Source organism: Coffea arabica, chromosome 6c (genome assembly GCF_036785885.1).
Source record: "Coffea arabica cultivar ET-39 chromosome 6c, Coffea Arabica ET-39 HiFi, whole genome shotgun sequence".
In the NCBI taxonomy this organism is placed as follows: domain Eukaryota; kingdom Viridiplantae; phylum Streptophyta; class Magnoliopsida; order Gentianales; family Rubiaceae; genus Coffea; species Coffea arabica.
This window is the reverse complement of record NC_092320.1, coordinates 33,662,672-33,677,111: the sequence shown is the minus strand read 5'-3', so window position 1 is coordinate 33,677,111 and position 14,440 is coordinate 33,662,672. Positions and strand designations below refer to the sequence as shown.

Genomic DNA, 14,440 nt, shown 5'->3' with positions numbered 1-14,440 from the left:
CCAAGAAAGGGACCCACCAAGGACCCAATTGCAAACATTAATCAAGCACTCAAACCCAATTAAAACGTTTTAAGAACTTCAAGGGTCCAAGAGTAAAGAAAGGGTCAAGTAACGGTTGAAATTGCAATTACTTTAGGACCCAATTGCAAGAAATGAGAACATGATTGGGCCTTTATAGCATAGACAGAAGCTAAGGGGAGTAAAGTGCAATTCTTTTGGACATTTTTCATGCAAAAGCATGGAACCCACGTAGGAAAACCTGTTTCTGCAACATTTTCTGTTGTGCTTCATCAACCGCGACCCAAACATTACCAACAAAACATCAACTTTTGAATCAAACGATCATAAGACACTCCCCCAATCATCAATCAAGCCAAATAATTCACTTTCATTGCAAGATCAAATCAGAAGAATCCAGATTGGTGACCGCTAACAACACAAAGTGCAGCAAGAGTTTTATAACAGCAAAACATTTTCTCATTTCTCTGTGATTTTACAACTTCATTAGTTATTCAGGGAGCTCATATTAGATTCCAAAACCATCATAAAACATTAGCTTAGACATGCAAACCAAGGGGAGATGAGAAAAACTGGCAAACCCGAATTCATTCCTACATTCCTTGCTGCAAAATTTCATTTTTGAACACATATTACAGATCCAAACACGCAACTTTGATCCAAACTCTTTCAACCAAACATCCAACCTTTAAATTAAGCAACAAACCTACCAATTAATCCCCTCACTTTGCAACACAAAACCTTAGATTCAAGCACAAGAAGTCGGACAAAAAGAGCATGCAAACCTTGACAGTTCCTACAACTTTCGAACACCTTGAGATTTCAGCAACTACATGCATGGCAAAATTTAACACACATGCAACAAACTAGAACCAAACCCAAGTTCTCACTAAGCCCCTCCCTTTGCCTCATTGCATACAAGACAACGAAAACCAGCATAGGGAAAGATTTCTATGTCAACTCCATGCAAGCTATGGAAAAATAAATTTTCTGCAATCTATTCATGCAAGGCTACGATGGAAGTTTCTGCAATACAACCTGCTGTCTGCTCCAGTTTACTATCCACCCGAACACATCCCCCATAAACAATCAGCTTTTAAAATAAACAACCATAAGACACACCTCCACTCATCAACGAAGCCAAATATTACACTTTTTTGTTTGCAAGATCGAGTCAGAAAAATATGGGTTGGTGATTGCTAGCAACACAAAGTGCAGCAGTGGTTTTCCATAACAGCAGAACGACAATTGCAGCAAAAATCTTTAACTCTTGCTTTGAAATGCCAAACCAAACATTCAAGAAAACATGCAAAAGCTCGGACCTTGACACAAACAAGATACTAAGAACAAAAATAGTAAAAAAAACAAGAACCATAAACACTATCACAAGTAAACAGCAAGAAAGAAACACTGCCCGAAGTTTTTTTGTCATTTTCTGGGTTTGCTTATTCAAACACAAACATCAGCCAATAAATTCAAGCAAGAAGCCATGATACAACTCTATAGAAGACAGCCATGCCTGCCCCCCCCCCAAAACCAAGTCCGAACAAAACCCAAATCTAGATCTATATATGCCAAAAAAAATCTGAATAACGAACAATCAAAAGTTAGAAGCTTTTCTACAATTTCATTGCTACTTTCTGCAGCTTCCGTAGCTTAACATTCCCCAAAGGCCACACAGAACAAAGTTCAGCAAAACAACATCCTATGCTCACGCACTAAAGAGACACAATGAAACGTAAAACAAGCTGTAAAGACAAACAGAAGTGGCGGACTGAAACAGGAACAAGGAACTGAAATGGCAAGATCAAAAAGAAAGGGAGAACCTGATCTGGAGAAAGCTTAAGTTTTTCAGCGTTCTTCTTTCTTCTCAGCCTTTTCTCTCGGGCGAAGATTGCTCAGTTGCCTCTTTGCTTCGTTTCTCCCACAAATCTTCGCTGCCCATGGGAGTCTTCCTATCCCTTGCCAGACATGTTCAAGCTTCTACCGTCAACCCCCCTCCTCTGATTCTCTCTCAAACTCCAGCCGCCAGGACCTCTCTTTTTTCCTCCCTCTGGTTTCTTTCTTCCCTAGCCCAAGCTACGTTCTTTTTCTTCTAAAACCCTAGTCGCTCCTCTCTCAGCTGCCCACTCCATGCTCTTTTCTCCAGAGTTTTCTGTTTCTCTCGCCTTTTCTCAACCGTCACCTCTCTAGCTCTCTCTATCTCTCGGCTCTCTCTCAATCAGCCGTCAAAACCCACGTAAAACCCTTTTGTCGTTCCTCTCTATTTTTCTTTCCTTTTTCCTTTCTTACCGTCCCTCTTTGCTTTTATATGGGAACCCCAAAACTGAACCCTATCCACGATGGTCTGGATGACGCCAGATGGTATGTACTATATCTATCGAACGGAGCCAACCCCAGGCCAAAATAAAATAGCAGAGAAATGTAGCTGCAAATCCTTTTTGCTGCAGCCGAAACCAAAATGTGGACTTTTCCCTTTTTTTTTTTTTTTTTAGAGTAAACAGTAATACAAAAATGATAATTTAAATTTAAATAAAAAACACAAAACTAGTAACGAAAGATAAAACCAAACTAAGATTTTTCCCGTGCCTGATTAATGATTTTTTTTTTTCAATTAATAAACAATAAAAGAAATAAAACACATTTTTCATGCCTAATTTTTCTTTTGACAAATATTTTGTGCTAAAAGTCTAAAAATAAAAATAAACAGCTAAAAGGGCAAAAACAAAAATAAAATAATAGATAATAATGATCTAAAATGCTATACAAATGCAAACAGTCTAAAACAAAAATCATGAAATTAACAAATAAAAATAGATAGGAATTATCACTAAAACAGAAATAAAAAAAAACATACAAATTATTTAAAAATTTGGTGTCTACAGTTTGCCCCTCTTTGTCTGAGTTTTGAAAAAACTTGAGACAAAGAAATAGACACCAAATACTTACCTGTATTATTCGACTGCAAACTATTCGAACGACTGCCGTTTTTGAAAATGAGGACTGGCCTCTTTTAACCAAAATTGTAAAATGGGACTGACCCAGACAAAGGATTTAAAACGGGACTGACGCGAACAAGAAATTTAAAACCATGGGACTGACCCGAACAGGTAATTTAAAAGGGGACTGACCCCAAACAGAAATTTAAAACGGGACTGACCTGAGGGGACTAACCCCAACATGAAATTTAAATTCGGGACTGACCCCAACATAAAATTTAAATTCGGGACTGACCCCGACAGAAATTTAAAATCGGGACTGACCCGAGGGGACTGACCCCAACATGACATTTAAATTTGGGACTGACCCGAGGGGACTGACCCCAACAGAAATTTAAAATCGGGACTGACTCGAGGGGATTGACCCCAACATGAAATTTAAATTCGGGACTGACCCCAACAGAAATTCAAAATCGGGACTGACCCGAGGGGACTGACCCCAACATGAAATTTAAAATCGGGATTGACCCGAGGGGACTAACCCCAACATGAAATTTAAATTCGGGACTGACCCGAGGGGACTGACCCCAACAGAAATTTAAAATCGGGATTCCGGTATGCTTACCTGAAAACAGCCTCAATTCAAAATTTCATTTTTGAGGTTACGTTTTTGTTTCTGAGCTAAAGGTTGATTCTACAACATCGTTTTGTTGTGCCTTTGATCAAACCTGCTTGCAACTTGTCCGATCTGCCTTTGTCTGTTGGAAACTTTCGATACTGACTTGAGTGCAAGATGTTATTGTTTTCCTCCATGCATGAGATTTTCCTGCAGAAGAGAAAGAATAATGAAATTGCCTCCATCATTTGACCCGGTTCCCTTCGAGAATCGTGTAAACATGAGTCCTTTGATGCCTTTGTCCAATTCGGCTGTAGTATCTGATTTAGTTGGATTTATTACTTCAAAGGCTCTCTGATTCTTCTCAGACCGACCGGGAATGCCTTCAGCCATATTATGAGATCTGTGTAATGGTCTCCGTTGAATCACGACCATTTCTAAAGAGGACTGAATCCGAACGTATGCTTTGCACAAACCATGGGGGATTGTCATTTTTTAAAACTCAATGATTAGAAAAAATGATGTATGATAAATTCACATGTCATGCAAGGATGAATATGCAAAAAGGATGTAAACAATCATGCCTAATCCCATGAAAATGTCATGAATACAAATATTTGAGGAAAAATGAATTCCATAGGAATGTATTTGCAAAAGAGTATCTGAAATGAAACAGTTGTGGCCAACAGACACCATATTCGAATCTCGGGATATCTTTGTTCCGGAATTCAATATTGACAGAAGTGGTACAAAACGAAGAGAAACCCAAACGAACCAAGTCACCAGTTGTTCCTCCTCCTGCTCGTTCGTTGCAGAACCCTACCTTGGCGCCCTTTCGGGTTTTCACCAAGGTTGCCCCCCACCCTTTTTGCTTCTTGTTTTGTTTTTCTTCTTTTCTTTTCTTCTTTTTTTCATTTTTTTTGTGAGGTGCCCTTTCGGGTTTTCACCTAAAAAATGAGGGAAAAACTCGGTCATGATCGACTCAAGCATGTGAGTTGAAGATTGCTGACATCAGTAAAATGCATTTCCCTTAGAAGTTTAGGTGAAGGCATTATGGACATCACGTGCCAGTTGATTAGCGAATTTCTTAATAGAAATACAACAAGTGACGAAAGCCAGGACTTTTGGGCTTTTGTAATGAGGTCAGGTGGGGTTTTTCAAGAAAGTTGAGGCTTGAAAGCAAAAATTTTGAATAAAAAGGGTGAAATAACCTGAGATTGCATCATTTTAAAATGATTTCCAATTTTTGAACGAAACTGAGGAAAACTTTGCCCCAGTTTGATTGGATTTTCTCTCTTTGCATTTTTATTGTATTTTCTTACTAAATTTGCCCCAGTGTGGGGTTTTTCTCTTTTTCATCTCTTTTTCACAATAAACTTGCCCCAGTGTGGGGTTTGCAATTCTCAGGGGTTGCCAAACGAAAATTATTAGTCTGATAGCTCAAAAGGGACAACTAGGGATTGAATGTTTCAAGTGTAAAAGAAGATGGCCTGACTTGTATTTCATCATTTGCACGAATTTCTAAAAGAAGTTTTGCATAATCAAATGAAAAATTTCTTGCACATATCCGAGTTGATAGGTTGAGGAAATGTTTGTCCATCCATTTCGGGCCAAAATGAGTGCTCCGCCAGGTAATACCTTTTGAACAATGAATGGCCCTTGCCAATTCGGAGCAAATTTGCCTTTGGCCTCATCTTGCACTGGCAAAATCCGCTTCAGCACTTTGTCGCCTTCTTCAAATGTGCGCAAATGGACCTTCTTGTTGTTGGCCCGGGCCATGCGCTTTTGGTAACATTGGCCATGACAAATAGCATTAAGCCGCTTTTCATCAATCAAGGACAGTTGTTCAAAACGCTGTTTTATCCAATCAGCCTCTTCCAACTTGGCCTCCATTAAAACTCGCAATGAAGGGATTTCGACTTCGGCAGGCAGCATAGCTTCCATTCCATACATGAGCGAATAGGGGGTTGCCCCAGTTGAAGTTCGAATAGAAGTCCGATATGCCATCAGTGCATAAGGAAGTTTTTCATGCCAATCACGGTGTTTTTCAATCATTTTGCAGATGATCTTTTTCAAATTCTTGTTCGCGGCCTCCACGGCTCCGTTCATCTGCGGTCTATAGATGGCAGAATTGTGATGTCTGATTTTGAACTGTTCGCATAGCCCATCCACCATGTCATTGTTGAGATCTTGGCATTGTCTGTAATCAGTGTTTCTGGCACCCCAAATCGGCATATGATGTGATCTCTTAAGAAATTTGCCACCACCTTCTTTGTCACGTGCTTGAATGATTCTGCTTCAACCCACTTGGTAAAGTATTCAATTGCCTCTAATATAAATCGATGTCCATTTGAAGCAGGAGGGTCAATTGTGCCGATCACGTCCATACCCCACATTGAGCAGGGCCATGGCGCAATCATGCTATGCAATTTGGTGGGAGGAGCACATATAACGTCGCCATGCACTTGAAATTTAATACACCTTCGAACAAAATCTATGCAATCGCGTTCCATTGTAAGCCAAAAATACCCGGTTCTCATAATTTTCTTCGCCAACAAATGTCCATTCATGTGAGGTCCGCAGACACCGCTATGCACCTCTTTCATCATGTATTGAGCTTCATCTTCATCGATGCACCTTAAGAGGTTCAAGTCTGAGGTCCTTTTGTATAATACCTCTCCGCTTAAGAAAAACTTCGAGGCCATTTTGCGCAGGAACCCCTTGTCATTTGCAGTAGCTTCTGGAGGGTAAGACCCGGTTTTGATGAACTCCTTAATATCATTGTACCAAGGGCTTTTGCTAGATATTTTGTCCACGACCCAACAATGTACAGGCTTGTCTTGGAGTTGGATCCGGATAGGCTCGATTCCTAATTCATCCGGATATTGTATCATAGAAGATAAGGTGGCCAAGGCATCTGCAAATGCATTTCGGGCTCGTGGGAGATGTCTGAACTCCAAACTTTGAAATTGTCTAGCCAGATTGAGGAAATTACAATGGTATGGCAAGATCTTGGAATTTTTGGTTATCCATTGTTTCAACGTTTGGTGCACAAGTAAATCTGAATCACTGAAGGCTATCAACTCTTTAACTTCCATTTCCAAAGCCATTTTAAGACCAAAAATACAAGCTTCATACTCGGCCATATTGTTTGTACAGGCGAATTGCAACTTAGCAGCTCCGGGGTAATGCTTCCCTTCTGGAGATACAAGAACTGTTCCGATTCCAGCTCCGACAGAATTAGCTGCACCATCAAAAAACAACCTCCATTCAGGGCACCGCTCGCTCATATCTTTTACGGCACCAACAAATAAAACCTTTTCATCAGGGAAATAGGTATGGAGTGGTTGATACTCATCGTCCTTTGGATTTTCTGCCAAATGATCGGCTATAGCTTGCCCCTTGATGGCCTTTTGCGAAGTGAAAACAATGTCAAACTCTGAAAGAATCATCTGCCAATTGGCATCGGCTTCTCCAAGAGGTATTTCAAAGGATCGGAGCGGGATATGAGATAAGTGGTATGACTTAGCAGGTAATGTCTCAACTTTTGAGCCGCCCAGGCCAATGCACAGCAGCTTTTCTCAATAATTGAATAATGAGCCTCATACTGGGTGAATTTCTTGCTAAGATAGTAGATCGCTTGCTCTTTCCTTCCGGAATCATCGTGTTGTCCCAGAACACACCCTACTGCTCCGTCGAGCACAGATAAGTACATGATCAGAGGCCGGCCCGGTTTGGGTGGCACTAGGACCGGAGGCTGCAGTAAATAATCTTTAATCTTGTCAAAAGCCTGTTGGCACTCCTCATTCCAATGCAATGGCACTTTCTTTTTTAACAACTTGAATAGTGGCTCGTACGTAGCGATTAATTGGGCAATGAATCTTCCAATGAAATTAATCTTCCCTAAAAAACTTTTCACATCTTTCTGCGTTTTTGGCACTGGCATGTCTCGAATTGCCTTGATTTTTGCCGGATCTATCTCTATGCCCTTTTTGCTAACGATGAATCCCAACATTTTCCCAGCTGGTGGTCCAAAGGCGCATTTCGCAGGATTTAGCTTCAAATTGTACTTCCGCAACCTTTCAAACAACCTTCTTAAATCAATTAAATGGTCATCGGCTTTCTTGGTTTTGATTATAATGTCATCCACGTAAACCTCCATCTCCTGGTGGATCATATCATGAAACAATGTAGTCATAGTCCTTTGATAAGTAGCTCCGGCATTCTTCAAACCAAACGGCATGACTCGATAGCAAAAAGTTCCCCAAGGGGTGATAAAAGCAGTTTTTTCCCTATCTTCTTCGGCCATTAAGATATGATGATATCCAGCGAAACAATCACAAAAAGACTCAATTTCATGTCCGGCAGTGTTGTCTAGAATGATATGGATATTTGGCAAAGGAAAGTCATCTTTAGGGCTAGACTTATTGAGATCCCTATAATCAACACAAACTCGTACTTCTCCATTTTTCTTTGGAACAGGAACTGGGTTTGAGAGCCAAAGAGGGTAATGGGATACAATGATAATGTTAGTCTTAAGCTGCTTTTCAATTTGCTCTTTTATTTTGAGGCTCATGTCTGGTTTGAATTTACGGGGCCTTTGTTTTACTGGTGAAAAAGCTGGGTTTGTAGGTAATCTGTGCACCACTACATCCGTCGAAATGCCAGTCATATCATCATAAGACCATGCGAACACATCTTGAAACATAGACAAAAATTCAATCATCTCCTCTTTCTATTTTTTGTTCAAATGAATGCTGATTTGTATCTCTTTAACCTCAGTCTCAGTGCCAACATTGACAATTTCTGTTTCTTCTAGGTTCGGTTTAGGTTTCTCCTCATATTGTTCAAGATCTTTTGAAAAAGAATCAAACACTTCCTCACTATCACTCTCGTCTTATAATTTAGATTGCATAACTTCCAAGTCGTGAGTGATATAGAGATTGTCATCATTGGATTCCAGAATAGTGATATCCATAGGGTCAAATAATTTTATTTTTGGCCATCTGAAAGAATTAAGAAATTCGAGACAATAAGCAAATAGACACATGAATGAACGGCATGATAAAACAAACTATGCACTTTCATAAAACTTCAAATCAAAGCGGAAACAAGCTAAAACGTAAGTGCAAAAGATGCTTTCTGTGACGGCCCCACCTCCCCCTAAGGCGAACCAGAGGGTTCGGCGGGCCGCCTGCCCGGCTCTCGCCGGGACTCAGTCGTTCACTAAAGTCCTCAAATGAATTACAAGAATAAACCTCAAATATACATCACATGGTCCACAAATATACATCCAAGTCTCCAATAATTACATGTCACAAATGCAGCGGAAACTAATTCCCAACTATACATCAAATGATTCCAAATCCAAATTGTACAAAATATAGGCCTTCCATTCACGTGAATAAGCACAACAAGCCCTTCCTTCGCCTTGAGCCCTGTGGAGGGGAATAAAACATTTTTTGGGGTGAGCTAGAAGCTCAGCGAGTAACCAGAAAAATCAGTAATCAAATCGGTTTCACAATAGTTCATTTCAATGATGTCATAAATCAAATGATAAGTCCAGAAACAACTACAACATTTGCAAAACAGTAAATATGGAGTATCAATAATTCAAGAAACATTTACAATGGAAAGCGATAGTAACATTCATGAAAAAGATAAGTTCGTTCTCTTGACATTTCCTCCTTCCTTCAAACTTTTGAAAAATGCATTTTCTTTTCTTTTATAAATAAACCCCTCGCTCATTTGGTCATTCATTTCATTCACCAAACTCCACCAACCTCCACCAACCTACAAAGGTAATATTCGAGTATACCAAACGTTCACCCAAGTCCCTAATCGCCCGACCGAGATCGTTTCTGGCTCGAGACGACCGGTAACAAGGGGCAATGGCCAGTTCAGCCCAAAAGGCTTACATCATGCACAACTAGCATTTCAATAATTAAGTCCTTGAAAATTGCACAGTTATTTAAGTCGAATGCGATAAAGTACACACTCGCCTAGAAAGCTTGTTTTGGAAATCATTCAAAGCACTTAACACGTTATCAATCAATAATACAAGCCATGAAGTCAAGAAAATATAGCAAATAAGGAACACTCACATGCAAGCACGCATGATATGCAAGAAAACAGTTCAAAAGTAACTTTGGAAACAGTTTAAAGGTAAATAATGCAAGAAAACGGTACAAAAGTAACTTTGGAAACAGCTCAAAAGTAAATAATGCAGGAAACGATTCATAAATAACTTCAGAAATAGTTTGAGGTCACTCACCTCCATGGCTCAGAAACCATCCATCATATATTATTGCCTTGCTCAAATCCAAGTCTTAGATCACAAACTCAATGCAAACAAGTCCTTTAAAAGTTCGGACAGCACTTCCCCTAAATTTGCTTACTTTTCCAGCCATCATGGCTTCATTATTTCCTTAGCCAGTCCCAAAGGTACACACACAACTAAGTTCATCCAATAGCCATTCAGCAAGCTCCAAGTAGTACTAGTACAAGTCAAGCTAAGGAAAAGTCCGGAAATGAAAGTTAAGCTCAAAACCAGAAAAACAGTTTTGACGTCATTTTGCGGTAATGGTACCAAAGGCACTACGATTGTCGGATGAAGGTTCAAGATCCACCGTTTCGAAGCTAAGAGGTAGGGCTACAATATTACAGAAGGTCACTCAACCCAGTTTTGAGTGTAACAAGGTCAAAAATGCAAGAAACTACACCAGAACCGGAAAAACAGATTCACAGATCGTATTCTAGCGGAAACATCATAAATCATGCTATCCGAGTCCAAATCCAGAAATTCCAAAACCAACTGAAAGCTAAGAAACAGGGCTAAATTTCATCAGAAGGCCTCAACATCCAATTCGGAAGCAATTCCAGCCAAAACAACCAATTACAGTCGCAAATCCCAATTTCGGGTAAACCAGAACAGCAATAGTAATTTCGACTTTTCTCATTCCACACTACTCCGATTGACCTGAAATTTTGTAGCCACCTCTAAACTGTCATTCCCTACAACTTTCATGTTTTAAGTAAAGGCCAATTCGGCCTCTATCTAGGATCTAAAAATTCGGACAGAATGTTCATCACAAAACCCTGATTTTCTGAAATTTCTTCCAAAACAGAAATTGATTGCAATTAATCACTTTTTCCACCTCATAGAGTCCTTAAACATCATTTCCAATCATCATATATAGCCACACAAGCATGTTCATATGAAAACAGAAAAATCCCTAATAATTATAAAACTTCATCATTTTCAACCAAAATCAGGAAATCAACCATAAAATCACTTATTCAACCACTACCAATCACTAATTGAACATTATCAAGATCAAAGGAAAGGTTCCTTAGTCACTTACCTTACAAACCCAAGAAAAGACCCAACTTAGCACCTTTGCTTCTCAAACCACTTCACTACACACCTTAGTACTACCAAGAGAAAGGTTTTGATGGAGCAAATCCAAGTTTAATCGGTTAAATTGTTTGATTGGAGCAAGAAATGAAGAAGTAAGATGAAAGCTTTCCTTTCTTTTCTCCTTGTGAAGCTCAGCCAAGATGATGAAGAATGAAGGTAATTTTGGATCAATTTGGTACTTATTTGGTAAAGGTAGTAAGATGGTCAAATGTCAAAGTCCAACCTTCAATAACAAGGTGACACTTGTCACCCTTTAAGTTTGAGATTATCTTCTTGTCTCTCCAAGACAAATATCTTAACACCTTGTAAAATAATATCACTTAATACAAAATTCCAACAAGTTGTCAAAAATATAATGCATTTACCGCACTAGCGGGTCCCACGTTCAAAATACGCTCTTAATTTCTCAAAAACTAATTGATACTAGAAAAATCATTTTAAAACTATCTTTGTTCATAAACTTTATCTGGGGAATTTTTCTAATCAAGAAAATATAGAAAAGGCGGGCGATTAAAAAAAATAAACCCTAGAAAATTAGAAAATTTCCGGGTTCTCAAACTCATTTTTTTTTCGGGGCGTCACACTTTCATTGAACTATTTACATATGCAAGAAAAAGTTTTCATGAACTTTAGCAAATGACAACCCCCTGTAGATTTACCGAAACTTCTTTCGCACGGGGAAGTACTCGGCGATCCAGTTGTGTATAGCTCCTTCGGGATTGTCTGGGAATTCGGCATCATCTGACGGGCCATTTTCGGATATTGTTCCCACAAACAAATGAGTCAAGCTTGTCTCCACTTCGTCAATTGAGCTAAACTCAGATGTAATGACTTCAGCTGGCTTTGGAAAGGTATAGCGTAATGGCGGAATTTCTAGCGCACCTAACTTGCCTTCCTTTTCTGCCCTTTTGTACGCTTTCATCTCTTGTATATCTCTGGTAGTCAGACGGAATCCCAACCCAAATTGGTCCTTCTTTTCGATGAGTTCCACGGGCTTCAGAATGCCTTGCAGATTGCGTCCCAATCCCTTATCAAATTCATATCTTCCACGAATCATTTCCTTGGCCATCATAACACTGGCCGCTGGCAAAACCCTTTTGTCTTTTGACTCCTCGCTCGTTATCCAACTCACAGAGACAATATCAGCTATACGATAAGAAGACACTGAAGCATTTCGGTTACCATCCTCCTCAGGCTCGGAATCAGCGATTACAATGCAATTTTCTTCAGCAAAAATGGTTACCAGTTGGTCGTTCACCACAAATTTCAGCACTTGATGCAGGGAAGAGGGTACAGCGCCCGAGCTATGGATCCACGGCCGTCCGAGCAAAACATTGTAGACACTAGGAAAATGCATAACTTGGCCGGCTATTTGAAATTGAGCGGGCCCCATTTCGACCACTAAATTTACTTCTCCTAGGGACTCTCTTTGGGCTCCGTCAAATCCTCGAACTACGGTCTCTAAGGGTTTTAGTTTGACATCTTGCAGCCCTAATTTGACCAATGTGCTCCAAGGACAAATATTAAGGGCAGACCCATTGTCGATCAGTACCTTAGGCAACATTCTTCCATTGCACCTCACAGTTGCATACAAAGCCTTGTTATGACCAGTTCCTTCCGCAGGCAGCTCTTCATCAGAAAAGGTGATTTGTTTGGAAGTCAGTACATTCCCAACTATGTGCGAGAAATTGTCAACCGAAATATCCTTGGGAATACGAGCCTTAGTCAACACTTCAAGTAATGCATCCCTATGCAAGTCTGAGGTGAAAAGCAAGTCTAGGATAGAAATTTGGGCAGGCATTTTGTTCAATTGCTCAACCACATTGTATTCGCTTCTCTTAAGCCTCTTGAGAAAATCCCACGCTTCTTTTTCGGTCACTGCAGGTTTGGTAGTCGCTTCACAATTGCTTCCTTGGACTGGGGCACTAGCGGCGGATGGACTGGTAATCCTCCCTGACCTCATAACAGCAGACACTTCTTCTTTCAAAACTGGTTTTCCTCCGATTTGCAAAACGGGCTCACTATAATTCCAGGGCACTTGTCGTAGGCTTAAAACTGGTGCTTGTTCTGGGAATTCAATTACTACAGGTTCTAAGGCCGCACTTTCAGATGGGGTTAGGTCTAAAATGAAGGGCTTTTTGTCTTCCTCATACGATGCCTCCTCTATCACAAATGGTTGGTCCATTATCCCAAATACTTCTGTCTTATTTGACACGCTTCGGACAAACTCCTCAAATTCCTCCTCATCCGTAATAACTCCCACAGTATCAGCGTTCTCCAGCAAGGGGTTCTTGCTCACATTCGGTCCTTGCTCTTCTCTTTTTCTAATCACGATTTCCCCTGCTTCTAACATGTCTTGAACTCTATGTTTAAGGAGTCGACAATTGGCCGTGGAGTGACCAGGTGCTCCTGAATGATAAGCACAAGTAGCTTGTGGATTATACCCAGCCGGCATGCCATACGGGTAAGTTGGAGGGGGAATCACGCCTATTTTACCGGCAGCCTTTAATTGTTCATACAATTGATCCAAAGGCCTGCCAAGGTTGGTGAAGGTTCGGGTGTGATTTTTATTGTAGGCTTCAGTAGGTTGGGGATAATTATAGGTGGGTATGTTCGGTGGGGGAACTCTTTGATGGTAAGGGGGTCGAGGACGAGTTTGTTAAAAGCTAGGTTGGGATATTTGGAAAGGGGCTGTAGGCGGGTTGGTTTAATTTGGGCGAGGTCTAGGATGGATAATATTGGTGTTGTAGACAGGGTGAGTGTGACAGCCCCACTTTCCCCTAAGGCGAACCAAAGGGTTCGGCGGACCGCCTGCCCAGCTCTCGCCAGAACTACGGAGTAGAATCACACAAATCCTATATTACGCGCGATAGGACCCAAAAAGAATTGAACAATTGAAGACCGCCAAGCTTAAAAGTAACTTACCAAAATCACATGGGAAAAACACTTTCATATATACATGTCGCTAGGTTTACAAATCAAAGGGAACCAGTGAAACGAAATACATTTAGAGTTTGCTCACTCTCGAGGAGCTATACAAAAGAGCAAAAGAATATCTAACTAGCTCAACTCGCTTCTCAAAATCATGATTTCCAAAAGAGGTTCCTGTAAGGAAAACAAAGATAACGAGGAGGGGGTGAGCTTACGCCCAATGAGGTACCAAACATGTAGCAGAAAAATCATGGCATTTCACGTTATACAAATCAGATACACATGCCGCTATAAAGTAAGACAGGTAAACACAAGGACTCAAATAGGAAGGATACAGGTGGCTCTCAGGAGCCAGTTTTCCAGCGCAGTACTTGATCCAAGCCGGTTGACTCTCCGTCAACGTATATAGAACCAACGCGTCCGTAGACCCCACTTTACACCAAATTTCGTCCACCAAACACCCCTTTACCGGGCCCGCTCACCTTACAGAAACAGAAATGGTAATACTCGAGTATA

The 14,440-nt window shown here is 40.4% G+C and overlaps 2 protein-coding genes across 2 annotated transcripts; both read right to left on the bottom strand.

Moving 5' to 3' along the window:
* Positions 1-5,678: 5,678 nt before the first annotated feature.
* On the bottom strand, positions 5,679-7,025 carry LOC113693493 (uncharacterized). Its single transcript, XM_027212025.2, has one exon. It carries the CDS (start codon positions 7,023-7,025, stop codon positions 5,679-5,681), a length of 1,347 nt encoding a protein of 448 aa, XP_027067826.2.
* Positions 7,026-11,648: 4,623 nt separating this feature from the next.
* Positions 11,649-13,448, bottom strand: LOC113693494 (uncharacterized). The gene has a single exon (XM_027212026.2). The coding sequence runs from the start codon at positions 13,446-13,448 to the stop codon at positions 11,649-11,651; it is 1,800 nt and encodes a 599-aa protein (XP_027067827.2).
* Positions 13,449-14,440: the final 992 nt, after the last annotated feature.